General features: G+C 53.6%; 1 protein-coding gene across 6 annotated transcripts; it reads right to left on the minus strand.

The window, feature by feature from the left end:
* Positions 1–15,458: 15,458 nt before the first annotated feature.
* On the minus strand, positions 15,459–24,559 carry C17H19orf12 (chromosome 17 C19orf12 homolog). 6 transcript variants are annotated; one of them, XM_047712006.1, is made up of 4 exons: positions 24,267–24,559; positions 24,048–24,051; positions 19,889–20,058; positions 15,459–16,511 (listed from the first exon to the last, which is right to left on the minus strand). In XM_047712006.1, the coding sequence occupies exons 3-4, from the start codon at positions 20,046–20,048 to the stop codon at positions 16,246–16,248; spliced, it is 426 nt and encodes a 141-aa protein (XP_047567962.1). In that variant the 5' UTR covers positions 20,049–20,058; positions 24,048–24,051; positions 24,267–24,559; the 3' UTR covers positions 15,459–16,245. The 6 variants fall into 6 exon arrangements, with proteins under 6 accessions (XP_047567962.1, XP_047567964.1, XP_047567960.1 ...); XM_047712008.1 differs by lacking the exon at positions 24,048–24,051; XM_047712004.1 differs by lacking the exon at positions 24,267–24,559 and having other exon boundaries at positions 23,976–24,119.
* Positions 24,560–25,059: the final 500 nt, after the last annotated feature.

Raw genomic sequence — 25,059 nt, forward strand, 5'->3', positions numbered from 1 at the left:
TGGCCTGCCCCTGGGGAGGGTGCCGATGACTGGGGAAGCCCCCCCGTGCAGTGACTGGCCTTGCTCAGAGTGAGTGTGTCAAGGCTGGAGCTTCAATGCCAGCCTCCTGAGGCCTGGCCCGCAGCTGGCGATACGGTCTCCTGATTTGCTCCTCTCATCTCCCTGTTGCCTGGCTGAACTTGGCCAGAGCCCGCTGCGGAAGGGGAAGTCACTGTCAGCTAGAAGTAGTGACTCTGGGACCAGGAAAGCCTCTCCCAGCCCACATGGCCCCGTGCCTAAAACCCCTTCGTAAGGGCTCCAGGCCCCGGGGGAAGAATCCCCCTCTGGCTAGTTCTCAAGTCCTCCTGTGTGGACAGAACCTGAGGGTCTGGCTAGAGCACTAAGTCTGACTCAGCGGGTCGCTGGCTTCCAGCCCGTTGTGGACGGGGAGCCACCCCTGTGAGGGAGGGTAGAAGTGGTAAAGTGCCAGCACCTGGGCCTGCCTGTGGCCTTCTTGCATGGGCAGAAGGAGCAGGCTGGGGGAGAGTCAGAGGTGTGTCCAAGAACAACCTGCTGGTTTTCAAGCCCTTGGCCTCCCTGAGCCGCACAAACGGGACCAGGCCAGTTCCACCAGGCCAGCGGGCTCAGGGCAGGACAGGTGACAGGATAAGGGGCAGCTTCCTGAAGACAGATCCCATACCCTCTCACAGCTAGGCCTGGCAGTCCCATCCCTTCACTCCAGGGTAGGTGCCCAGCTCCAGCCACTGGCTTCCTGGTCATAGCCCCACTCTCCTCGAGCCTCTCTTGCCAGGTAAAGGGGGAGTAGAAGCACCAGGCAGCATTCCTGTGAAGAGGAAGGAGGACTGCCTACAGCTGTGTGCCGCCAGCCTTCTCTCTACAGGGACCTGCCACAGGGGCACAGACAAGACCCTAGGCGTGCAGGACAGGTGGCCAAGAGACATGCCCTCCTCACCAGGGCTGGGCAGCTGCTGGCTCGGCCCTCAACCCAGGGCCTTTACCCCTGCTTCCCTAGTAGCCCCCACCTATTAGGGCCTGCAAGGACTCAAGGGCTTGAGTGGCCAACAAGCTTTGGGGGAGGCCTCTGGGCCATGCCAGGTGCTGGGAACAAGCTGTGGGTGAGACACACAAGATCCCCACTCTTAAGGTTTCTTCTCTGGCCGAGGAGACAATTAACAGGAGCAGGTGGTGTCAGTCCCCATGTATGCTGTGATGGGGACAGGGACTGAGCATGATGTGGTGGGCAGGTGGACAGAAGCACCCCACAGAGGTAAGCTCCCCCCAAATGGTGAGAAGGAGTGAGCAGTGCTACCTGGGGAGGTGGCATTCCAGAAGGAGGGAATGGCAAGTGCAAAGGCCCTGAGGAGAGGAGCTGTTCCAGAGCAGCATGGCTGCACTGAGGCCACATAGCAGGTGGGGCCAGCTCCGATAAGCTGGGAGCCACTGGAACCTTCCATAAGGCAGCAAATCTGCTCTTTGCTTTCCAGAGCTTGCCTGACAGCTGTGTGCAGGTGGCTGAGGCAGAGAGAGCATCTGGACAGCCACCCCAGACTCCTAGGATCCCTGAGAGGGGAACCAGGCTCTGCTAAGGCCACATCTGCCTGCAGTGGTGGGTGGTGGACGGCAAGCCTGGGCTGTCACCATCTCCTCCTAAAGGCCTGGCCCTTCCCATGTTCTGGATTACAGCAGAGGGTGCACCAGGAAGCAAGGTAAATGCCACGGCTGAACATTTGCCCTGGGCCAGTGTGAGAGGTCGATGCTCACCACTGAAGCCCAGAGGGGAGTATGTTAGGAGGAAGCAGGACCTCCCAGAAAAGAAGATGTGGGCCCGAGAAGGAAAGGTGCTGCCCCAGGAGACCCCAACTCTGACTCCTTTAGGTCTGGTACCCCTTCAGAGACAGGCTCGTCATCCTGGCTTGGGTCACAGGTCAGGCCAGGCCCTGCCTGCACCTGCCCCCCAGGCTGTTCCGAGAAGGGGCTGGCTGCCCTCCAGGCTGCTGGGGGATTCTGCTTTCTCTCACCTACTTCCCCAGCAGGTGTGGTCCTGCGAAGCACTGGAGCCCCTAGTCGAGGCCACGCAGCTGACCCCTGCCCTTGGCCAAGAGGCCACCCCTGCGCATGGAGGAGGTCAGGAGTTCTCAGGCTGAATCAGTGCCTCTGCCTTTTGTGATGTTCCCTCTTCCTGGAATGAAGCTTGAGGTCTGGCCGCAGGGCTGGATCTGCTGGGCCGACATCCCAGCCCTCGCTGTCTCCTGGGGCTTTGCTTACTAGGCCTGGCGAGGACAGGGAACCCACTGTCCTGCCAGCCAAGTGCTCCCTTCCACAGTCCAGGATTCCTTCCTCCCAGCTGTGCAGGGACTCCATGTTCCTGCCAGAGGTGGATCCTTAAGCCCTGGGAGAGGCCCACCCTGACCCTCCTCCTGGGAAGTGGACACAGGCCAGTGGAGGGTCCGAGGACCAGGCCCATGCATTTGTGGGGCACCGAAGCCCCCACCACCTCCGCCTTGCCTGAAGCGCCCCTGTGGCATCAGCCCTGACCGAAGTCGCTCCAGGTGGAAAGTGAAGTCTCAGCGGTGACCTCAGGGCATTGGGTAACCAACTGACAGTCAGGCTTCTCTTTAGAGTTTGACCTTCCCCTGGGCAGGGCTGCAGCGGTCCTGTGGGACTCGGATACTGAGGGAGGCCTCTGCGGGCAGCAAGCCAGGGACCCCTGCCTGGGAGTTGTGACTTGGGATTTTCCAGTGTCGAGTTTTCTTAAATAGGGTTCGCCTGCATGGGAGCTGCTCACAACTGCACACCGTCTGCTAGAGGCAGGGAGCCAGGCAAGGGGTTGGCAGGACTGGAGGAACCTTATCCCTCGTTGGTGATGATGGAAGGTGGGCGGCATGGATGCTGATGGTGACAGTGGCTGCCTCTTACTGAGACCCATCTGGCCACTGGTCTCAGGAAGGCAGAGCCAGGTTACACAAGGCCGTCCTGAGGGGGATGTGGCCCGAGTCCTGAGAGACAGATAGATAAAGCCAGTGGCCAGAGGGATAGTTGTGTGATCAGGGAGGGCTTCCTGGAGAAGGTGATGTTTGGCTGAGCCCCGGGAAGGCACGACTTTATCAGAGAGGACAGTGGTCTCCCCCAGGACTGGGATGCTGGGTCTTTTGTTCACTGTCCCCTCCTGTCCTTGGCACTGAACATTTGTGGATTGAAGAAATGAATCAAGTAAGAAATGAGGTTGGGGGCCTTTGGGTGGAAGGGATGCTAATGAAATGGCCAATGAGCCTCATATTTGGAGCCTCTGGTCAAGGTGCTGGATGAGAACTGGTGGGCCTGGCCTCTTTCTGGAGGGTAAGGACGCCTCCCCTTCCCCCAGACACTGACTGCTGCCCTGTCAGCAGGGACAGGAAGCGCCTATCCGCCCCCTCCCAGGCAGAACTTCCTGGAGACGTGAGGTCAGACCTGTTTGCAGGGGGACAGCCTCCTGGTTGGCCTCAGGGGATGTCAGCTGGCCCAGCTTCTGCCCAGTCCCAGCCTCTTCTTGGAGACTCAGCCAGAAAGGGGCTGCTTCTGCCTGGCCGCAACCTGTTCTTTTTTTTTTTTAAGGTTTTATTTATTTATTTGACAGATAGATCACAAGTAGGCAGAGAGGCAGGTGGAGAGAGGAAGGGAAGCAGGCTCCCTGCCGAGCAGAGAGCCCGATGCGGGGCTCCACCCCAGGACCCTGGGATCATGACCTGAGCTGAAGGCAGAGGCTTTAACCCACTGAGCCACCCAGGCACCCCTGGCCGCAGGCTATTCTTGGGGACTCAGCCAGAAAGGGGCTACAGGGGAAGTCAGGGCCCCTGCCGGGTGCGGCTACCAGGCAGGTGGGGAGTGACTGTAGGGCTGACCCAGTTCTCAGACAGGATCCTGGGGCTCTCAGGCCACTCACAAACCAAGGCAGCCACTTCCGCTGGCCTGCCTCCGACCCAGGCCTTCAGGAAGTAACCCTCCCGAGGCCTGTGGGCAGGGGAGAGGCTGCCTCCAAGTCAGAGGCTTGGCACACCTGGCGCCAGCAGGCTTTGAGCTGCCCGAAGCCTCCCTCCTCAATGCTTGCCAGCTGTCTCCCTGCCTCTCTGCACCCAGGCTCCATCTGTGAAGAGGCCCACACACCCTCCACGTGCTTGCTCAGCCTTAGCCCTGAGCAGACTCTGTGGATACCTGTGCCCAGAGGACAGAACTTGGGGCAAGGGCTGTGGGCCGGAGGAGGGATTCTGCCTCACCAAGTCCAACAGGGGCACACCCTGGTCTTCTCTGGGCTACTTGCTGACTCTGGAGGTTCATCTGCTTTTGTGCATGAACTTTGTGCCCCCCTGTAAGCCCCAGAGCTGCGGCCACCTCCCCTCTGCAGCCTTCCTGGTTGCCCCAGGGTAGCATGGCTCTCCCATCTGTGCTCCCAGAGCACCCGTAGCCCCAGCTGTGGCTCCCACCCCCCATCTCACGTGGGGTGCCGGAGTGCGCCTTCCAGTCTGGGCTGCTTGAGGGCAGGGGGCCCCTCATTCGTCGTTCACCTGCAGCCCCCACAACTCTCAGCTGGGTTCCACAGATGCCATTTTTAGAAGGTGGCTTTGGGACTTCCCCTAGGTTCTGGGGGAGCGGGTGTCTGCAAGATGCTGGGGTCACGGGGACCTCACAACTCCTGTGTCCAAACTGACCCCGTCACTGTCCCCTAACCAGCTAGTGCTACCTCCATCAGTGCCTGCACCCAGGTCCTTGAGCCTGATATTGGGGGGGTCTCCAACACTTCCTTGCCTGTTCCCTGCCCTCCTGTGCCTTTCTAGGTAATCCACACCGAACTGGGGGAGCCTGTGGAGCACTGGGGGAGCCAGAAGGAGCTTCCGTAGGGCCCTGGAGGAAGTGGTTTAGGCAAGACCGCAGAGGTGGGCCTGAGTCAGGCCCTGCGAGGTAGAGTCCTTATCCCAATGGACAGCGAGCCCTGTACACAGGCGCGCACACACCCCTCCCGCCCCTCCCAGACTCCCCATGTTACAGCCTCAGGCTAGCTTTTGGAGCAGTCTAGAAGGGAGGAATCAAGAGTGAGGACAGGGGCTCCCACTTGGGAAGGGAGAGTGAACACCCGGGGGCTCTCCGGGGGCTCTCTCCCATTTCCTTCGCTCTTTGGGCTGGGAAGCTGAGGCCCCCAGGGCAAGGGCGCCCTTGACACTCACAAATCAGTGCCAGCGGAGAGGCTGTGGCCAGTCTTGTCCTGTGTCCTCCCAGAGTCCTGTCTCCTGCTGGCTCCCCTCACCACCACAGAGCCCAGCTCTGACTGGAATGTTCCAATGTTGAAAACAGAAAGGCAGGCAGGCGGGCGGGCAGGGAGGGAGAGAAAGGGGTTGGGGGGGGCAGACCAAGCCAGACATTTCTGGGCAAAAACAAGGGGAAATTTCAATCCCTGGAGTGTCACTTTAGGGGTCCTGCCAGATGTTCTGACCCCAAAGAACAGGCTTTCTGAAGAACAGTTCAGCTCACAGTAGCTCCCAAGCTGGAGCCGGGCCGGGGGACGGGAGGGGGGGGAGGCGGGGGCGGGTGGGTAGAGTTGGGTGCCTGGAGCCAGTCATCCATGCCGCTGTTTCTCTGCACAGTGGGACTTCACGTGACCCCTAGCTGCCTACAGCGACACCCCAGGGTGGGAACCCAGGCTCCCAGGATTCTGGAACTGCGCGCGCGCACACACACACACACACACACACACACACACACACACGTTTTCCTTTGTGCATACAAAAGGAAACTTCATGCAGTTGCACATAGCCAGCATTCTTAAAATGCCAAAATGCCTTCCTTTGTATCCCAACGAAGCCTCCTGGAGTCCCCACTCCCACCCAGAACGTAGAGGAACCCTCTCAGCCTTGGGCCAACCTAGCCCCTGGCTAATTGCTTTCCCCCAGGCTTGACCTAGAGCTGGCCTAAGAGAGTAGAGTCAAGGCAGAGGCACCCAAGGAGAGGGAGTCTGGCTGAGGGCCGGGATATAGTCATCACGGCCAGGACAGGCCGAGGCTCCCCACGCCCTTCTGTTCTGTGCTCATGTCCTCACCTTGAAACACAGGCCAGCCCCCAACTCCTTGCCCCTTGCTGCTGGAGGGGGTTCCCGGGGTGGTGGACACCCGTGGCTCACCTGTGTATGTTTCTTCTTCGGGTGCTCTCACCCTAGTATTCCCTGGCGCAAAATAGTACAGAAAAAAAAAAAAAAAAAAAAAAAAAAGGATTGGTCTCTATTCTCAAATCCTGGCACAGAGCTTCCAAATACCTTGGAATTTCCCGGGTGGCAGGAGTGCCTGGTGTCCTAATGAGGCAGAACTTATGGGCACCAGAAAGACCAAGCTGTAATTAAAAGCTTGGAACTTTCAGTCCTACCCTTCATTCTCCCAGAAAGGGAGGGGTACCAGAAACTGAGCTAATGATCAGTCATGATGAAGGTTCCATAAAAACTCCCAAAAGTTTCTGTCGCCTTTATCCTGTCCTTCATGATAAAGCAGTCAACGTATTTCACTGAGTGCTGTGAGTTCTTTTAGCAAATCGTCAAACCCAAGGAGGGGACCACGGTCAGTGAGAAGGACAGGTGACACCCCAGGACTTGTGATTACCATCCAAAGAAAGGGCAGTCTGGTCTGTGGCATCTGCGCTGACGTCGGGGAGAGAGCGTCAGAACCAAATGAACTGTAGGACACCGAGCTGGCGTTGTAGAGAACCGCTTGGTGTGGGGAGCCCCCAACATGCGGTGTCAGAGCGTTGTGACTGGGAATAAAGGCAAGCACAGGACTGTTCCTCCCACAGCCCTGGGGGAGCTTCTTCCTTGCTTTGGCCACTGGCTTCAGGGCCACTGAGCCGTCCATATCCTGGCTTTGGAAAAGAGCCAGGATCCAGGTCAGAACAACCAGCACAGGTGGTAGGACTGAGCAGAGGTACCAAGAGCTGTGAGGGTCCATGTCCACTTCTCTCACGTGTGCAGAGAAAGCAGTCCTGAATCACGTGGCAGGGGGCCACAGGGGCTCTCCTGAGGGTCTCAGGAAAGGGCTCAGGGGCCCCACATTCATCCCAGAATGAGGCTGTCGCAAAGACACTGTGCAGAATTCAATTCAATTAGGGAGAAACCCACCCAATGATGAACAGCTCCAAGATATGAAAACAGAGCATTCAAAAGCACAATGGACACAGTGATTGTTTCTTTTATTCAAGTCAGGAACAATGTGACATCTCACTCAGGCACAAGCTGATTATCACATGAGTCAAAACTCTGAGGAACAAACATAATTCAGATGCAAACCTGATTTGGGGAAACAAAGCCCATCCAGTCCTTGTCAAGTTAGGACAACAATGATGCAGAAACGCTGAGCTCTGCAAGGAGGGGCTTCCTGGGAGTACCCAGGTCCTCTACAGTTCCGTCCAAGGTCTTTTGCACATTGATCTGCTCTCCAAAGTCAAGAAGTAAGCAGTTAGGAGAATCAGTAAGTCTTCAGAGCAGTATGAAGAGGAAATTAGCATGGGGGACACATAGTTCATAAGTGGGGGCAGTCAGCCGTCTGGAGCACCCCCTGGGACTTTGAGGGGTTTTTTTTTTTTATCGAGTTCTAACCTACATCTAGTAAAGTGCGCAAATCTGAAGTTAGTGAAACTTCAGCTCAGTGAGACTTTACACACACACACACATACGGGCGCGCACGGAAGTGTGCGTGTGTATAAGCACCGCCTCCAGAGAGATGGCTCCCTTGGGCGCTCCCCAGGGCTCCTGCCTCCAAGGGTGACCAGTGTTCACTGAAGTTTTCCCTTGTTGTTGTTGTTGTTGTTTTTAACTTCGTATAAATAGAATATGACATATGAATTTTTTTGGTTCAGACGTCTTTGTTCAAATCCATGTGTAAGACCCCCCCATGTTGGCGTGAGCATCTGTACTTGGTGTTTTTCCAGTGGTGGAATATTCTGTTGAGTGAGCCCTGCACAACTGTGTGTCCGCTCTCCCGGGGACATGCATTTGCATTGTTTCCAGCTGGGGTTTGGCATGGATAAAGCTTCTGTGACCATTCCCAGGGATGTCTTTGGTGGACGAAGCTCTCCCTTCCGTCAGGTGCATGACAGGGCTGGTACTGCTGGGCCCATGGGACACAGGTACATGTGGCTTTAGCAGATGCTGCCCGAGAGCTCCCTGCGGAGTTAGACCAGGTTGCACCCCCTCAGCCAAGGAGGCTGCAGGTGCTTCCCCGTCCTCAGCAGCACCGGGCACTGAGGGGCGCTCTCACTGCAGTGACTCTGGAGGGTCGCTTGGAACAAGGGCTCAGACACCAGCCTGACTTCAGAGCTCCCCTCACTGGGCTGGTGGGAGGCAGCCTTTCCTCCAGCGCCGAGAGAGGCAGGGACTGAGGTGGTGCGGGTGTTCGGCCCGCCCCGCATGCAGGTGAGATGGATGACGAAATCCAAGAAAACCTGCCTGCCACCTTATTTTCTTCCCTCCTTCCCCGAGAGTTTACTGAGCACCTACAGCACTGGTACCACAGCTGTGAAGTGAACAGACAAAAATCCCTCCCCTCATGGAGCTCGCACTAGTGAAGAAAGACAGCCCACAAACACAACTGAATGGGTGGTATACGCTCTCACGTCTGTGGGGTCTTTCCCAGCACGAGTTAGCTGTCCAATCCAGAGGGGCGCACTGTGGAAATGCTCCTGTCTGCCCCTTGTTAGCTCTGCTCCCTTGATGTGCCTTTATCCATTTGCTTTCTGAAAAGGTGATCTCAACACTTTTCTTCTTGATGTAGGTCCTCTCCATGGAGGTGGGCGGGAATAAATATATAATGGAGTACGTTACGAGGACTGAGTCTATAGATAACAACAATGCAGAGAGGGGGACAGTGGGGGCTGGGTGGCTACAATCTCAGATTGAGTGGCCAGGCAAGTTGTCACTGAAAATGTGAACTTGAGTCAAGACCTGAAGGAAATGAGGCAGATATCTGGGAGAAGAATGTCCAAGACAGAGGAAGCCACAAGTGCAAATGCCCTGGAGAGGGAATGTCCCCAGCCTGGTGAAGGAGCTGGGAGGGACCAGTGTGGTTTCCAAAGCTAGAGAGAAGGAGACCAGCCAGAGATGACTGAGAGAACAGGGAGATGAAGCAGGGCCTGGTTTGTTGTGGGGACTGTGGGTAGCAGGAGCTGTTTCCAAGGGTAAAGTTGGAGACCGAGTGGGTGATTGTACAGGAGGGACTAGAGCCAGGGGGAACCTGGGCTGAGGCACTAGAGCCCCATGGGAGAGAATGGACATGGGGGAAGCAGAGGTGAAGGAGGAGCAGTCGGCAAGGGGTTGGGCTGGGAGGAGGAGGGCTGGGACAGTGTAGCAGAGGTGGGCATAAGGGAGCAGCCTGCCAGATGCTGCCTAGGGGGCGGTCAGGGGGCAGGAGGACTGAGAACCACCTGTGTTCAGTAACACAGATTTCATGTGCAGGGTCGCCTACAAGGTGGCCACCATGATCAGAGACTATTTAGTGGGGTAGTGGAAGCAGGGGACTACCAGAAAGCACCCAGAGAACAGAAGCCAAACTGGTGAAGTCATTTGAGGAATTTCACTGCAAAGGACGAGAGAGAAATGGAGCAGTGGCTAGAGATGGAAAAGTCGCTTTTTAAACAACTTTACTGGGATATAATTCACATCCCATAAAATCCACCCACCCTTTAAAGTTTGCAGTTCTGTGATTGCTAGTGTATTTGCACAATTGTGCACCCATCCCACTCTCTAATTCCAGGGGATTTTCACCACCCCAGAGAGAAACCCCACATCCATGAGAGTTCACTGCCCTTTCTCCCCTCCCCTAGCCCCTGACTACCACCCATCTGCCTTCAGTCTCTATGGATTTGCCTATTCTGACATTTCATACAAGTGCAGTCCTTTACTGTGTGGTCTTTTGTGACTGGCTTCTTCCACTTAGCATCTCTCCAAGTTTGTCCATGTTGTACCATATATCCATATGTAATTCCTTTTTATTTCTGAATAATATCCAGTTGTATATTATATATAGTGTATAAACCACATCCTGTTTATCCATTCTTCAGGTGATGGGCACCTAGATTGTGAACACCTTTTAGCTGTTACAAAAAATGCTGCTAATGGATGTTCATATACAAGGTTTTGTCCAGACATGTTTTCAGTTCTCTGGAGCATGCACCTAGGACTGGACTTGCTGGGGCATATGGTAACTCTATGTTTAATATTTTGAGGAACTGCTGAATTGTTTTGCAAAGTGACTTCACCATTTTACAAACCCACCAACAACATATAAAAGTTCCAATTTCTTCCCAGCCTCACCAACACTTATCACTTTCCTTTGTATTTAGCCATCAGTGTGGGGGAGAAGCAGCACCACACTGTGGTTTTGATGATTATGATGTTGAGCACCTTCTCGTGTGCTTATCGGCCATCTGAATATCATTTTTGGAGAAATATCTATGCAAATCCTTTGACCATTTTTAAATTGGATTGTGTGTCTCTTTACTGTGAGAGTTCTTTATATAGTCTAGATACTAGTCCCTTATCAGATACATGACTCTTTTCTCCCATCGTGTGTGTGTGTGTGTGTGTGTGTGTTTCACTTTCTCGGTTGTGAAGCACAAGTTTTTAATCTTGATGTAGTCCCATTTGTCAAACTTTTTGGTCATTTGTGTTTTTGTGTCATATCTAGGAAACCATTGTTTCATACAAGGTCATAAAGAGTTATCGCATGTTTTCATCTAAGAAACAATCTATTTTGAGTTAATTTTTTGTATGGTATAACATAGGGGATTGTCCAACTTCACTTTTTTCCATGTGGTTATACACCTATCCCAGAACTATCTGTTGAAAAGACAATTACTCCCTGTGGAATTATTCTGATAACTTGTTGACATATTTCTTGTTTTTTCATTTAAAGACCTTATTTATTTGACAGGCAGAGGTAGAGGGACAAGCAGGCTGTCTGCTGAGCAGGGAGCCCGATGTGGGGCTCAATCCCAGAACCCTGGGATCATGACCTGAGCTGAAGGCAGCCGCTTAACCGACTGAGCCACCCAGGCACCCCTCTTGTTTTTTACTGTGGGAGAAATGACCCAGGTGTGTGTGCTGCTGGGCCACACCATGCACAGATCTGGGAATGGTGATGAAGGGGAAGGAGGAAAATGACTGGAGCAGCAGCCTCCAGAGGGAGAGGGGTGCCCAGTGGAGGGGCTGGCATCGTCAAGGTCAAGGTCAGTGTGCAGAAGCAGGAGAAGAGATGGGCACTGATGTCAGCAGTGAACTTTCTCTCCTTTCTGCAGTGACACAGGCACCAAGTCAGCACTGCAGAGAAGCAGAGGACGAGGGTTGGGAGCTGGAGGAAGAAGTTAGTGGGAATGGAAATAGGCTGGGAAAATGCAGGATACTTGCCAGCAACATTGCCACCCCTCTGAGCTTAGCGATGATGAACTGAAACAGGTGCAGAGGGAGAGGGAGGGATCCAAAGCCCCTGAGGGCTCTCTGTGCTGGGATGTAAGGAGAAAGCTGGTTCTTAATGGCTGCAGGTATCAGCTCTCTCCTGACGATGGTCAGGGTCATTCCAAGGAGGAGATCTTTAGCCATGCAGAGGCCAGCTTGTCCTCTCAACACAGGAAGATGATGCCATCGCCCCCAAATCTAATTAGAGAGGGTGGGGAGGGAGTCACTAGTAGTCCTCAACTCCAATACCCCATCTGTCTCCGTGGGCTTGGGCTGCCACAACAAATACCAAAGACTGGGTACTTAACTAATAGTGGACTTGTACTTAACAATGGACATTTACTTTTCCCAGTCTGGAGGCTGGGAGCCCCAGAACAGGTTGCCAGTATGGTTGGATTCTGACGGGAGCCTTTGTTTGCAGACAGCTGTCCTCCCACTGTGTCCTCACAAGGCAGAGAGATAGTGAGTGAGGACTCTGGTGTCTCTTCTCATAAGGGCTCTAATCCCTTCTTGGAGGTCTCCACCATGACCTCATCGACCCTCATCACCTCCCAAAGACCCCACATTCAGCACATTAATTTGGGGCACACAGTTCAGTCCACAGCACCATCCAAGCTGCTCTTGACCCCCAAGAAGCCCAGATGCTGAACTTCACGACAGAGAAGGGACAGAAAGAGGTACCCAGCCCTTACAGGGAGATGTCCACATCACTGGCAACCAACATGAAGAGTCTTTCATCTTTACACTTTCTATCATGTATCTTACGAGTTGTGAGGCCTAACATGCGAGCCACAGGCCACACGTGGATTGTCACGTCGGTAGTCAGAATGGAGATGTGCTGCAAGTGCAAAACGTATGCACCAGGTTCCAAAGACTTAATATTTTTTAAAAAGGAAAAGATCTCAATAATCATTTATATCAATTACATGTTGAAATGATAATATGTTGGGATATTGGGTTAAATTATTAAATGAATTTCATCTGTTTCTTCTTAATTTTAAAAATGTGGTTACTAGAAAATCTAAAATTATATATGTGGTTCACATTTGTGGCTTGTATGAGATTCTGTTGGAGAGACACTGGAGAGAGGACCCCACATTGAAAATGGCCCCAGCATGGCAGGTCCTCCTGCCTCAGTCCATGGGCGCGTGTGCTGCCGCCCGGGGATGAGCCTTACAAGTGCGTCTTACAGCGGGGCCATGTCTCCGAGGAGGTAGGGCCCCTAGGGCAGGCTTGTGAGGACACAGCCTTGTGGGAACACAGCTGGAGCCCAGTGCAGGTGGCCTTGGACAGTCCCTGGGAGGCAGCCCCGGGGAGCTAGGGACTAGGCTGGTTCTTGTTTGGTTTAGGGACAGGAAAGTAACACCCATTTTCCAACACTGGAGTCGCCCCAGGCACAAGATGCCAAACCTGGAGATTCTTGGCTGCCTCTGCTTCCTCTGAGCCATGGTCTCATTGCCTGGGAAGCCAGTAGGTCCCCAGCACCTATTACAATTGGTCTTTCTCTTTATTCCCGCCTCCCATGTACGCTCGTGTGAGATTGCTGTAAGGCAAATAATGTGTGCGGATCAGTGTTACTGAACTTCACACACCCATCCCCGTTTACTACTTATTAAAATCGGCCATGATACTGCACAAAGGCAGCTTGACTCTGTCCCGGTTGCTCAGGCCTGGGCTGGCTCCCTTCTCTCCTGCTGCCGTAAACCTCAGTGCTATGACTATCTCTATCTTCTTTCCACTTGCATTATTTTGTTGTAGTGTTTCCCCTGAAGTGAAATGTGTTGGCTGGAAAGTATATACAGTTGTATGGTTCCTGTGACTTCTTTTCTTCAAGTCACCCTCCCAGCGGAAGGCATCACCATGTACGTTCTCCGGCCCCGTGCGGTGTGCGCCTGCACCCCGTGGTGCGCGCCTGTGCTCTGTGTGGTGACTTCCTCCAGCCTTGCCAGTTCTGGGATTGAGCATTTGTTTTTATTTTTACCAATTGATTGTTACGTAACAGACACTGCCTGGATATTATCCTGACACTTTCTTAATTGCAGATGAGAATGAGTAACGTCCTTCCGTTAAAATTTACACAAATTTAAGGAACAGCCACCATCTTGATAGTCTAGAGAAACCCTTTTCTGCTCCCTCTGCTTGCCGGCATTTGGGGAACCCACAGCTGCCCCGAGGCTGCAAGTCAGCCGGCCAGACCCCAGCTTCATCTTCTGACCCACTGTTATCACAGTCATCCAAGAAGCCTCCTCCAGCTAATAGTCATTTATCTCCTCCAACAAACTGAGAATGCATCAGACAGTCCCCTTTCCCTGTGTGATATAGACAAATTCCTGGTATTTCTTAGTTGCCATATGTTGATTGTTAGGAATTACACACATTCAGGTTTATCTGCAAGAAAGTTTGCAGGAGATGTGACTGATGTTCCGTTCATGGCTTATTAAAACCTCAGGAAGACTCCAGCCCCCTCCCCAGGGAAACTCATAAAAGGTCTCCTTGTGGAGCCACATGCTGGCCTGGCAGGTGACCCAGGAAGGCAGGGAGGGAAAAGAGAGAGGATGCCCTACTTGCCCACTAGATGGCACCTCGCAATAATTAATGAGGAGAGGACCACTTCCTTCCAAACCTGGAGCCCTACCCCCATCCCCGCCCTGCATTGCAACACACCTCAGTCATGTTTACTTCCAAGCTAGACATCTCAAAAAACAGAAAAATAAAAAAGTTCATTCTAGATGAAAATACACCATCTGCCTGTGAAAAATCTTGCTCATCGCTGTCATGTCAACACCCAAAGCAGGTTAATAACCGGCCCAGAACAGATGGTTTCTTTTTAGAACTACTGGGTCCCCCCACCAAGGCTTCCTCCTCAGCTGCCTCCTTGCCCTGCTGGCAGCCCCCTGCTGTTTCCTGCCTACCTTGCGGCCACCGCCCAGACAGACACCGCCCTGCCAGCCACGGGGGCCAGCCCTCTGCTCAAGCCGGGGCCCCCTCACCCTCTGCAGGAATCAGGCATGGGGGCCCAGAGGGCTTCAACCCCACCTGGGAAGATGGCCACCAGCAGGCGACCCCGGCCTCGTCACCCCCACTAGCAAAGAAAAACTAATCAAACCAAGATGGTGGGATTTACCCACCAAATCAATAAAGGTTCAAGACACTATCATCCTATTTCTTGGTGAGGACACAGTGAGATGTGTACCCCCAAACCCTGTGTCAGGAGAGCAAGTTATTGACACTCACTGTCCAGAATGAATTTTGACTGAATATAACAACCTTAACAAATATCGCATATTTTTTAATCCAGCACTTTCACTTGGAGGAATCTCTCCAAAAGACTATCAGAGTAGTAGTGAGTAAGACTTCACTCAGCAAGGCCTGCTCCGTCTGACCCGGAACTCCTGAGGAGTTAGGTCAGGGTTTTTCCCAAGAATAAAGAAAGGCAGGCTGGCCAGGGGAAGGACTTCAAGTGGACATCAGGACAGGACCTCCCAAGTAGGACCCTGTGTCTGTGAGTCTCAAGAAAGGTGAATGGGGGGTTGGGGAAAGCCTCACCCATTCATTGCTCATGTGTTGGGCCCAACGCTCCCAGACCCAGGGGACAGGCAGTCCTAGTTCAGAGGTCCTGCCCTGATGTCTGCCAAAGTCCCTCCCTGGCCTTAATCAGGTGCGTTCTCATTCATCTTCAAGTTTTCTCTACACACACAGAGGTGCCAGAACACCAACTCTCCTCAGCGGGTGCCCCCTTCCATACTCCAGGGAGGCCTGTGCTGTTTCCCATCAGAGAGAGCCCTAAGTCGCTGTCCTGCCCTGGGGCCTAGGGACCTGGGGTGGCTCGAGTCTATGCGCACACTGACAGCACAGAGGGGCCAAAGCAGGAAAGCTGGTCTCAGGACTGGTCTTGGGGGGCTTCTGTCATTCTTTAAAGCCACAAATCCCGAACCTTCCCTTGTATGCTGCATGTATGACCCTGGGTATGAGAGATGCTTTGACACAAAATATGTGAGAAAAGTCCTGTTCAGAAAACATTTATTGCAATTTGATGATACCTAGTCAAGTTAGGGTTCTGAAAGCCAAGGGAATACAGTATTAGGGGAAATTCGGGGTGGACACATTGCTTAGATCCTACCACATCAGAAAGAGTCATTTTCTTTGCTGTTTAAGTACTTAATTTTAAAAGAAAAATTCAAGAACTACCACGACTTGTCCAATGATGAGACGAAGCCCCTGGGAGGATGAGGGCCCAGGTGTGCTGGGTAGAGCAGGGCTGGGTGCCTGGATGTTTTTGGCTTCGCTCCACAAGCAACTGCCCCTCCATGGGGCCACTCAGCCACTGGTCAGGGAGGCGACACATGAGGTAAACATGATTCCGGTACGGGGCAGCTCTTGGCCTTAAGCCCCTGAGCCCCAGGGGAGGAACCAGTCCTGTAACAGGTGCTTCAGACAGGGCTCATCGTCACAGGTGAGGAGACGGAACACGCAGGCCTCCTGCTGTGCTCCCGTATGAGTGACAGTGGATTCAAGAAGCTGTCACCCACGTCTGCAGCAGGCACGGCTTCACTTTTCACCAGCTTCCAAGCAAAAGGGGTGTCACTACGCATTATTAGTGCACACGACCCAAAATCCAGTGTCTTCATAAATAATTTCCAGAACATGATACGGCACAATAGGAGCTTCCCCAGCAGATTTCACTCCATTTAGGTAATACACTGATGGTGTGGGGCTTCCCCAACTCCCCGTCCCCACCTGGGAGGCCCAGGAATCATCTAAATGAGACCCCCACTTCCAGGAGGAACGACCTAGTCATCATACTGAACTTCGGCCCGGAGCTCCTTGGTGACGTAGTTGACCAGCATGGCTAGCAGCTGCTGCTTCAGGGCCTCACTGCCCATGACCAGTGTGGTCAGCTGCACAGCGTCCGTCCAGTCCAGGTGCCTGAGGATGGTAGAGGCTTCATTAAATAGCTTTTGCTGCTCACTGGGCGGCAACTCCATTATGATCTGAGGAATTGGCTTGAACCGTCCACTTGTCATCCATGCACCTAAGAGGCCCCCGACAGCCCCCCCTAGAAAACAAGGAAGGTTCAGTTAGTTGGTCCTTATTCATAAATGGTGGCCTCAGACCCTTGCTGGGAGCATGTCCACCACCATGACGAGTGAGCACATTCACACATGGGTGGGAACAGGCTCGGCTTCGTGTCCGCTCCACCCCACGGTGTGGGGGGCAAGGGTTTCTGGGGTCCTCAGTCCATTTGGCTCAGATAATTGACACCCAACGTGCCCTTCCCTAAGTTGTGCACTCACAGATGCAGCACAAAGCATCTCCCACAGCACAGCTCTGAGAACTGAAATCTTCTCCAGGGCCCAAGGTTTCCTGCTTCCCATGAAACTCTCATCTTAAAGGACAGAGCTGAGAAGCCAGTGCATTTGCAAGGAGCATCATCTCAGTGGTGAGGCTGAGTTTTCGCCATAATATGCTCTTTGCCCCTGAACTCTGGAAATTTCCAGTGAAATCCTAAAGGACCCTGGGGACACAGAAGGAGACCTTTCCCCGGGAAACAACTATTTTTCATGCCAGCCCTCGAGAGCTGTATGATGATAACTACTGAATATAACTCACTCAACTATTTCTTTTCCTGTGACCCCAAAAGGGCATAACCATTATTTTTAAAGGTAAATTTATGATCAAATTTCAGGTGCACAATGTTGGGACTTATAGGACTTATGGGAATAAGATGCACAAGGCTGAAGCCCTTATGTCCACGGAAACTTCTATCTGATCAGGCAGGGGCAGGTCTGCTAAGGAAGGTGCCCTGCTAAGGAAGGGGTCTCAAACTCAGGCGCCCTCCGGGGACAGGCAGGTAGCTGAGAGGAGTGAAGAGGGCTGAGTGAGCCTGTGGGTGATGAAGAATGGGGTCGTGTCTAAGGGGCGGGGGCTACCTCTCGCCAGCCCACTGCTACCACACAGAATCCCACATGTGTATCCTGGAAAAAGTTTCATGATTATTAAAAATCGGTCATCAGATATTAATAGATGCAGCCCAGCTGGACTTGGTGACTCTCTCTGAAAGAGCAGAGCATGGAAAGGGGAGACACTGACTCCACAGTGGATAAACAGGCAAACACCACCTTAACCAGTGGATAAAGGTGGACATAGGGAGGCTGTGGGTGTCACATGTCCCCGAAATGGTGCTATGAGACAGGCGCTCCATCGCTGTCTGCAGTATGCTTTCCCAAGGTCCACAACCCCGGGCTAAGCATGAGCAACCATCAGGCCGACCCAAACGGAGGGGCATTCTACAAGTACATGCCCGGGACTCCTCACCAGTACCCAGGCTATGAATGCAGCAAAGTCCAAGCAACTGTCACAGAGCTGGGGAGACGGAGTAAGGAGACATGAGGATTAAATGCTCTGTGATCCCTTGAGCTGGATTCTGGGACAGGAAAAGATCGTAATGCAAAAACGGGCAAAGTACAAAGAAAGTCTGGAGACCAGTTAGTAGGGACACACCAGTGTTGGTTTCTTGCTTTTCACAAGTGCACCATGGTGGTAATGTTACGGGAACTGGGTGAGGGATATGTGGGTGTTCTCTGCACAGTCTCACCAACGTGTCTGTAATTCTACTACTGTTGCAAAATTAGAGGTTTTTCTGAGAGAATACAGACCAGGCCGGAGAGAACCCAGTTGTGGGCTGGACCGCGCCAGCAGGCAGTAAAACCTGCACCCTCTCAGGAAGCCAAGTGTGGAGGCATCTGGAGGCACACAGCTCCCCTGGGGCTGAGCCAGCAGTGGGCCCAGGAGACTGAGTGCTGCCCCTGGTCAGCCTTCCCCTCTGCTCCAAAAAAGGGAGGATTCAGGGAGGGGAAACCAGTCATTTACAGGTTTTACTGAACTTTAGGCCATGACACCCATGAAGAGCTCAGAGCTGACAAACATTTCAATCATCTGCACTAAACCTTTATGAGAATGTCAATATTTGATTTAGAGCAGCACTTCATGCAAGAAGTCGCCAGGAATATTGACCAGCAAATTACTAACTCTTTGGACAAGAGAAAATTCCTTGGTTTTCTGGGTAAAGTGATGCTCCGCCCACGACTAGTGGCTTCAAGGAGCAAATCCCCGGGTTCTCCTGACAGACATCCTGTTCTCTACCAGCTTTGACAGAATCCGAAGAAAATATGTGCTCCCACAATGGCATCTGGGAACAGCTATAGGATAAATGATCCCATCAAGCTCTCCCCTGAGCACATTAGATGGGGGGACAGGGACAGAGACAAAGAATGTCACTGAGGAAGGAGGCCGTGGCCACGTCTCCTCCCCCACTGGCTGCTCCTTGGATGGTGAGAAGCTGAAGTCACGACTCCCTAGTTCACAGGTGGGAAAGGGAAATGTACAGGTGGAAAGTCTGGGGTCACCCACACACTGATTTACTCCCCAGTGTGAGCTCTGCATCATGAAATGTCTTTGAATGCCAATCCTGCCACAGAAAGGCAGAACAGGGCAGGAAGCCATGCCGGGAGCCGGAAACAGAAGCCAACCTGGGCAGACAGGCAGTCACCTCCCCAGCCTGTGTTCATGGGAGGACTGCAGGCAGTGCTGTCAGCTCTCCCACGTCCCCAGCACAGAGCAGGCATTCAGTGATGTATCTGCTGAGCCCAATGCGGCAGACCATGCCTTTGTCGCTCCCCTGTGCTGCAGGGTCCATCTAAGGCACCTCATGGGAGGTGTAATCCAGCCCCTCCTCACGTCAGAACCGCACAGCAGCCCGCTCTCTGATGCCACCCTGGCCCAGGGGGAAGACCACACCAGAATCCTTCCTACTCCTAAGACGTAGGAAGCAACCTTTCCTGGCTCCAAGAAATGATGGGAAAATCAGCCAAACCTCCACTCATAGCCCAAAACTGGCTCTCAAGTAGAAGCAGGTGGCAAAAACGGGGACAGGGATGGTCACCTAGGAGAGTTTGCTGCTTTTGCTGCGTTAGACTGTTGGTTTCAGAATGGGGTGGTCTCCATGAATGAGCTCATGTGAAATGGCCAGACAGCATCTGCTCCTAGGAGGTGCTCAGCACCTCTCAGCTTCCTCCCTGCTTCCCTTCTGCAGTGACATGTAATGGTGATAGGGGAAGGAGACCATCCAAGGGACCCAGGACACCCTGATATCTTCAGAAGCCCAGACACATCCCTGAGAGGAGAGGCGCCCTCCAGGTCTGCATGACTCATATGTCATTTGCAAGAATGCCCTGCATGTCTGAGACCTTCACACTCAGAAGCCTGTGTTTTCAATGGGATGAATTAGGGCCATAAAGATCATGTCACAGAAGCAACCTCAACTCGACAAACATCTCCCACAGGACAGGGACTTCTGTGAGGTCTCTGAGGTAACAAAGGCCTTTTTCACAACACCCCTGACGCTGGCTGCCCCTGCAGGAAGCTTACACTTACCAACAGCCAGTCCAGGTGGGCCTCCGACCAGACCACCAACGAAGGCCACAGCCCCTGTGACCAGGGCGCCTGTACCAGAGTGCTTGACAGCTGCCTTCATTTTCCTCTCCCCAGAGATGGAGCACAGCAGCTTCATGACATCTTCCATCACGATGGGCATACTGGCGAGCCTCGAAGGAAGCATTTCAAAGGGAAACTCTTAACGAGCGTCAGAGTATTTGCACCCAGTGTCACCCTTGCTAGAGTTTGGAGGACGGTCTCATGCAGAGAACAGGAGCTCTGCTGTATGCGGAACTGACACACCCAGCGATGCAATGGGTTCTTTGTCACAGAGGAAGTCGGGGAGCCACTAGTTAATAAGCACACAGAACCCGCAGAATGCACGAGAGGTCTTCCTTGCCCTCTGCGTAACTTCTCATTCATGACAGATTATGGTACAGGCCCAGCCACAAGGTGCATCTGTTCATCACAAGTGAGGCAAGCGTGTCCTCTCTCGTGCCTGTGGCCTTCCTGCTGGCTCAGGCAGCCCCAGTGCACAGATCCTGGCAGAGGGCAGAACGTCCCAGCCTCAAGTCCTCTGTCATGTGACAGGGCAATGGAGCTCAAGCCAAGCTCAAGAAGGGGAAAGTACTGGGCTCCGTGACCATCCTGACCTGTGCCCGCACCTGCCTGCCCCGTGACCCTGAGCTGAGCATCAGATTCCTCACCTGTAAAGGGAGATAAGCCACCTACAAACTGGATTCTGGAAAGGTCTGAGGGGAATGGATGCAAAGTACCTGTTGTGAGTCTAGAACACGCGGCCCTGAGACCTGATGGCTCTAAATGAATGTTCTGTTACTGATACACACCACTGGCTTTTCTGTAAGCAACCACTCCTAAAGCCCATCCAGTTCTGTGTGGGGCATAGTAAAGGCAGGGACAGGATGGCCCTAAGGACGACCAGTAAGATGGAACAACCACAGAATAAAATAAACCAAAGAATTCCAGAGGTTTTCATGTGTTTGGATAGACAGACAGATGGACCTTTGGAACAATGACCTTAGAATAATTCTTGCGGTCAGGAAACTGTTGGCCACGCTGGTGGGAAACTGGCAGGCAGACAGGGCAAAGGCAGGGTGGGCTCTGCCCCAGGGTCAGGGGGAATAGATAGCCACAACACTGACAGGACACCTGATAGGACCCGGAAGTAAAATCAAAGAGACCATGGGCTGGTGCTTCTCCTCTTGGCTTCAACTGGACCCAAGGCTGGAAGGTACTTCCTTTTCTTCACTCCCCTTTTCATGCAAGCAGTGCCTAAAGGAACTTGGCAAAGTTTGGGGCAGACCCTGTTGCTCAAGAACTCTTGGTTACCTCTCCTTTTGACTCAACAAAAATCCAGAACCAGACACTCATGTAGAATCATCCTCTCAATCCTGGAAGAGAATTTTGAGCCCCTAGAACAAGCTTGTGGGTCTGCTGGATCACCACAGTCAGGGTTCAGAATTTCTCTGCAGTCCTAGGAGAGATAAGAAGTGTCCTGGGCTCTCGCCCCTGCCACGTTCTGAATCAGTGATTCTCCATAAGCGCACCCCACTTTGGACAGCAAGACTCTAAGAGACCATGACCCAGATACCTGACATCGGCTACTTAGTCCTCGAGTTCAGAAAGTGCAAACAAGCACCCCACAAAGTGTCTGTTTGACCAAGTGGGGTGTAGAGGCAATGGAGGGTCAGACCCTGCAGGGATGCTCAAGGGACTGGAGGAGAAGTCAGGAGTGCCTGCCCCCACTCTGGCACCATGTGTCCTGGACCTGCCAGCACACCTCCGAGCTTCCTGCCCCTTTCCTCACTACTGCAAACCCTTGTAGACAGAGTCCATGCCGCCTCCTCCACCCTGGAAGAGAGCCCACGTGAGGGTCATGACTTGCCCACACATGAAGGTCACAATAATAAAATAGCATTGTAACAGCAAAAGGACTGCACATGGCAGAAGTCACTGAGAAATGAGGGGATGGAAGCTGTGACTTGATTTACCCAGTGGCCATGGAGCTGTAAAGCTATGCAAATGAGTTTTATTTCAAATACTAATTTAATTCACATATTGATAATCAAAGGAATTAATTCCATGGTAAAACTTTCAAGAAGCTAACAATTCTCCTGTAAAACACCTAATCGTCAGATAGTTTATATCTGGTTTATATCCAACTTTCTATCTGTCCATTATGCTGGGAAAAAGGGAGATGAAATTCGGACCCAGGAAGGCCCCTCTGGGGGTGTCAGTGAGCTTCCCATTTCCAGGCACACGAAGACCCCAAGCATGGCTACCAAGTTGGCTTCTTGGCCAGGGCACTCTGCCCAGACACTGCTCTTAAAGCAGGGTTTCTGCACGATTATAGACCTACACTCTGGAAACACTTTCTGCACAGCAAGAAAATGCACGGATAGGAGGCAGGAAACAGGCACTTCATACTCTGTGGTCCATCTAAAAACCTAGCTTCCCACCTACTCTGAATGACTTCATACAAACCCAGAGGGGCTAATAAGGCATCATCATGCAAAGACTACTTACTCCCAACCTCCACTCAGCCCAGGCAGACCAGCCCAAGGCAGGAGCCCAGGGCTCTGTAGACCTGGAGGTCCAGCAGGTGTCCTAGTGTGTGGGAGGGCACGAGAGGCCCACCTCTGGCTGGGTTCAACAGCTTCACACCACAGCAAGACGTGGCACTGTGGCTGCCTCAATGCAAGACAGAGCTGGTTTAATTTCTGTGTGAAAATCATTTTAGATTTCAGAGCATCAATAGACTCTTGTGGAAGAAAGGTTTGTCACCCCATCTCCTGAGTCCTTGCTGGAAAGCCCACCCTCCTGACTTCTCAGGGACTGCCAGATTGAGGAAGGAAGCCAGTCCTGCTTCCCTCCCACTCCAAGCTTGCCTTTGTCTGTGAGCAGCAAGGAAGCCAGTAAGGAGGGAGGAGGGAGGAAGAGTACTCTGAAGGGGACAGACCTCAGAGGGTGGGAATGGAGTCTCCCCTCCCCATATCACACCTATTTCAGAATCAGATTTGTCCACAACACGGGCTCTGGTCACAGAAAGCCCATCTGCCAGCCACAGGGAAGGCAAATGCCAACCTGAAGCCCTGGTTTCTTGCAAGTACCAGGCTGGTCTGCTGATGACATCAAGGTTCTTGGGAAGAGGGAAATGAACCCATCCCTGGGACTGCAGCCTGGCTTTTTGAGATAGACCAGATTGTGAGAGAGCAGGGAGAGGAAGGCTTCAGAGCTAACGGAGACCCACATGCACTGTGTTAAAAAAAAAAAAAATTGGAAAAGCAGAGCCTCTTAAGGAGTCAGGGTGATCTTGCTCACCTGCCATCCTCAGTACTTTCTACTTCTCTGTTGAATTTATGAAACTCCTCTGCGTGGCCTGGCTCTTGCAAGCCTTGTGTCCCCACCTCTGTAGCCCTGGTGCAAAGGTCCCATGTGGACCCCACCAGCACTGTCAGATTAGCCCCCCAGACTTTTCAATGACCGAAGTGTTGCCAGTATTTAAAAATAAGATTTCACATCCATCTGGTTCCTGATTTCTCTTGAAAAATCAAAAGAGCAAGTCCCCTGGACCATCTTCGTAGCCACAGAGGCCCAAGCTGAGTAGGTCCTGCCTTCTGTCTGCCACAGGCCCTGGCAGGGTGACCTTACCTGACCAGGGACCCATAAGTAGGTCATCTGCAACCTCTCAAAGTCCCCCTGCTTCCTCTTTTAAAGGCTAAAGAAGCCACCAGTCCCCACCGTAGGAATTGTCCCCTCTGAGATCCCTGACATCCACTCCTGATCATCTCTGAACTTTCCCCACAGGGCGAGGCCAGGGGTGCTGACTCACCGAGTATCCTTCTAGGACTCTGTCCCGCAGTTCTAAAACCTGCCGCCCCACCCAGGCACCTGGGACGCAGAGGAGGGTGACATGCACCCCGGGTTACTGAGGAAGGCAGGGACAGGCAGGTAACTGGGGAGCTCATGCACACATCCGGGTCACTACGTGGCGCCCCGCTGGGAGCCACAACCCTACCAGGCCGCTGGGGTTGTAACCCCAGCTGCCGCTGCCGCTGCCACTTACTTCTGGCGTGACGTCAGCCTCTCCATGCCTCGGTGTCTTCATGAGGGAAACGAATACACTAGCGGCGTGGACCCGGCTCCGCAGCCCCCGGGGCCCCGCGCCCCAGCGCTCCGCCTCCCCCGCGCCGCGCCCGCGCACCGAGCCCTTCACCTGCCGGGACCGGTCCGTCCCCGCGCCCTCCGGCCCCCGCCAGCCCAGGGTCTCCGGGCCCCCGCGGCCGCCCCGGCGCGCAGACCCCACCCCCCACCGCCTTCCGGCTCGCCAGCGCGGGGTCTTCCGGTCTCCACTCACCGCGCGCCGCGCGTGCGTAGCCGCCAGCCGGGCCTCGCCGATGAGCCCGAGGGTTCAGGCGGCGCCTCTCCTCCTCCGGCCCGGCTGGGCCCAGGTGTGGCGGGCGGACTGCAGTCCCGGGGCCCTAAGGCTGCGCTGTGTCGCGCCGGCGCCAGGCCCCCACCGCAGCCCGCGCACGTGTTACGGGGGCTCCTCTTGCACCTTCCCGAAGCTGGAGGAGGCCTGTAGCCCGGGTTTCAGTACCCCTGCTCCTGCGGCCCACAGGCCCTCCTCCTTCCCCTCCGCCGGCGCAGAAGAGAGCCTCGTGACCCCTGGAAGTCCCAGGGGCTAAATTCCTGTTTGCTGAATGTATGGGCCAAAGTCCAGCATGTGGTGCCACAACCTCCAGGTGCGGTCACTGGTGGGGGGCCCTGGGTCAGCAGGCTCAGCTCTGGCTTCACTCGTAGGGTTCCAACAAAGGGGGAGTTCAGCTTCCAGGACAAAGCTGAGGTCGGGGAACCTCTTGGGAGGGGGCAGAGGTGTGTGTGGTGGGCTTGCAGGCAGTCCTTCAGAGGGAGCATGGAGACGATTCCCTCCCCTCCCTCCCCACCGCGCACCCTGAAACACACGCGCGCGCGCGCGCGCACACACACACACACACACACACACACACAGGCTGGCCTTGAACCATCAGAAATCTGAAAAAGGCTCTGAGGGCTTTCCATGGACGAGCCCTGACATTTAATCCTGACAGTGTCCTCCCTCCTAGGCATGGTCGCCCCTGCCACATGACGGATAGGAGAAGTGAGGCAGG

The sequence above is a fragment of the Lutra lutra genome, chromosome 17, assembly GCF_902655055.1.
Source record: "Lutra lutra chromosome 17, mLutLut1.2, whole genome shotgun sequence".
NCBI lineage: Eukaryota > Metazoa > Chordata > Mammalia > Carnivora > Mustelidae > Lutra > Lutra lutra.

Bases quoted from the DNA above. Each gene is read 5' to 3' on its own strand.
- C17H19orf12 (XM_047712004.1), bottom strand. From the start codon at position 24,001: ATGGAGAGGCTGACGTCACGCCAGAA. The intron at 20,059-23,975 runs GTAAGTGGCAGC...GCTTCCTTCGAG, and splicing joins AGGCTGACGTCACGCCAGAA to GCTCGCCAGTATGCCCATCG. The intron at 16,512-19,888 runs GTAAGTGTAAGC...CTTGTTTTCTAG, and splicing joins CCCACCTGGACTGGCTGTTG to GGGGGGCTGTCGGGGGCCTC.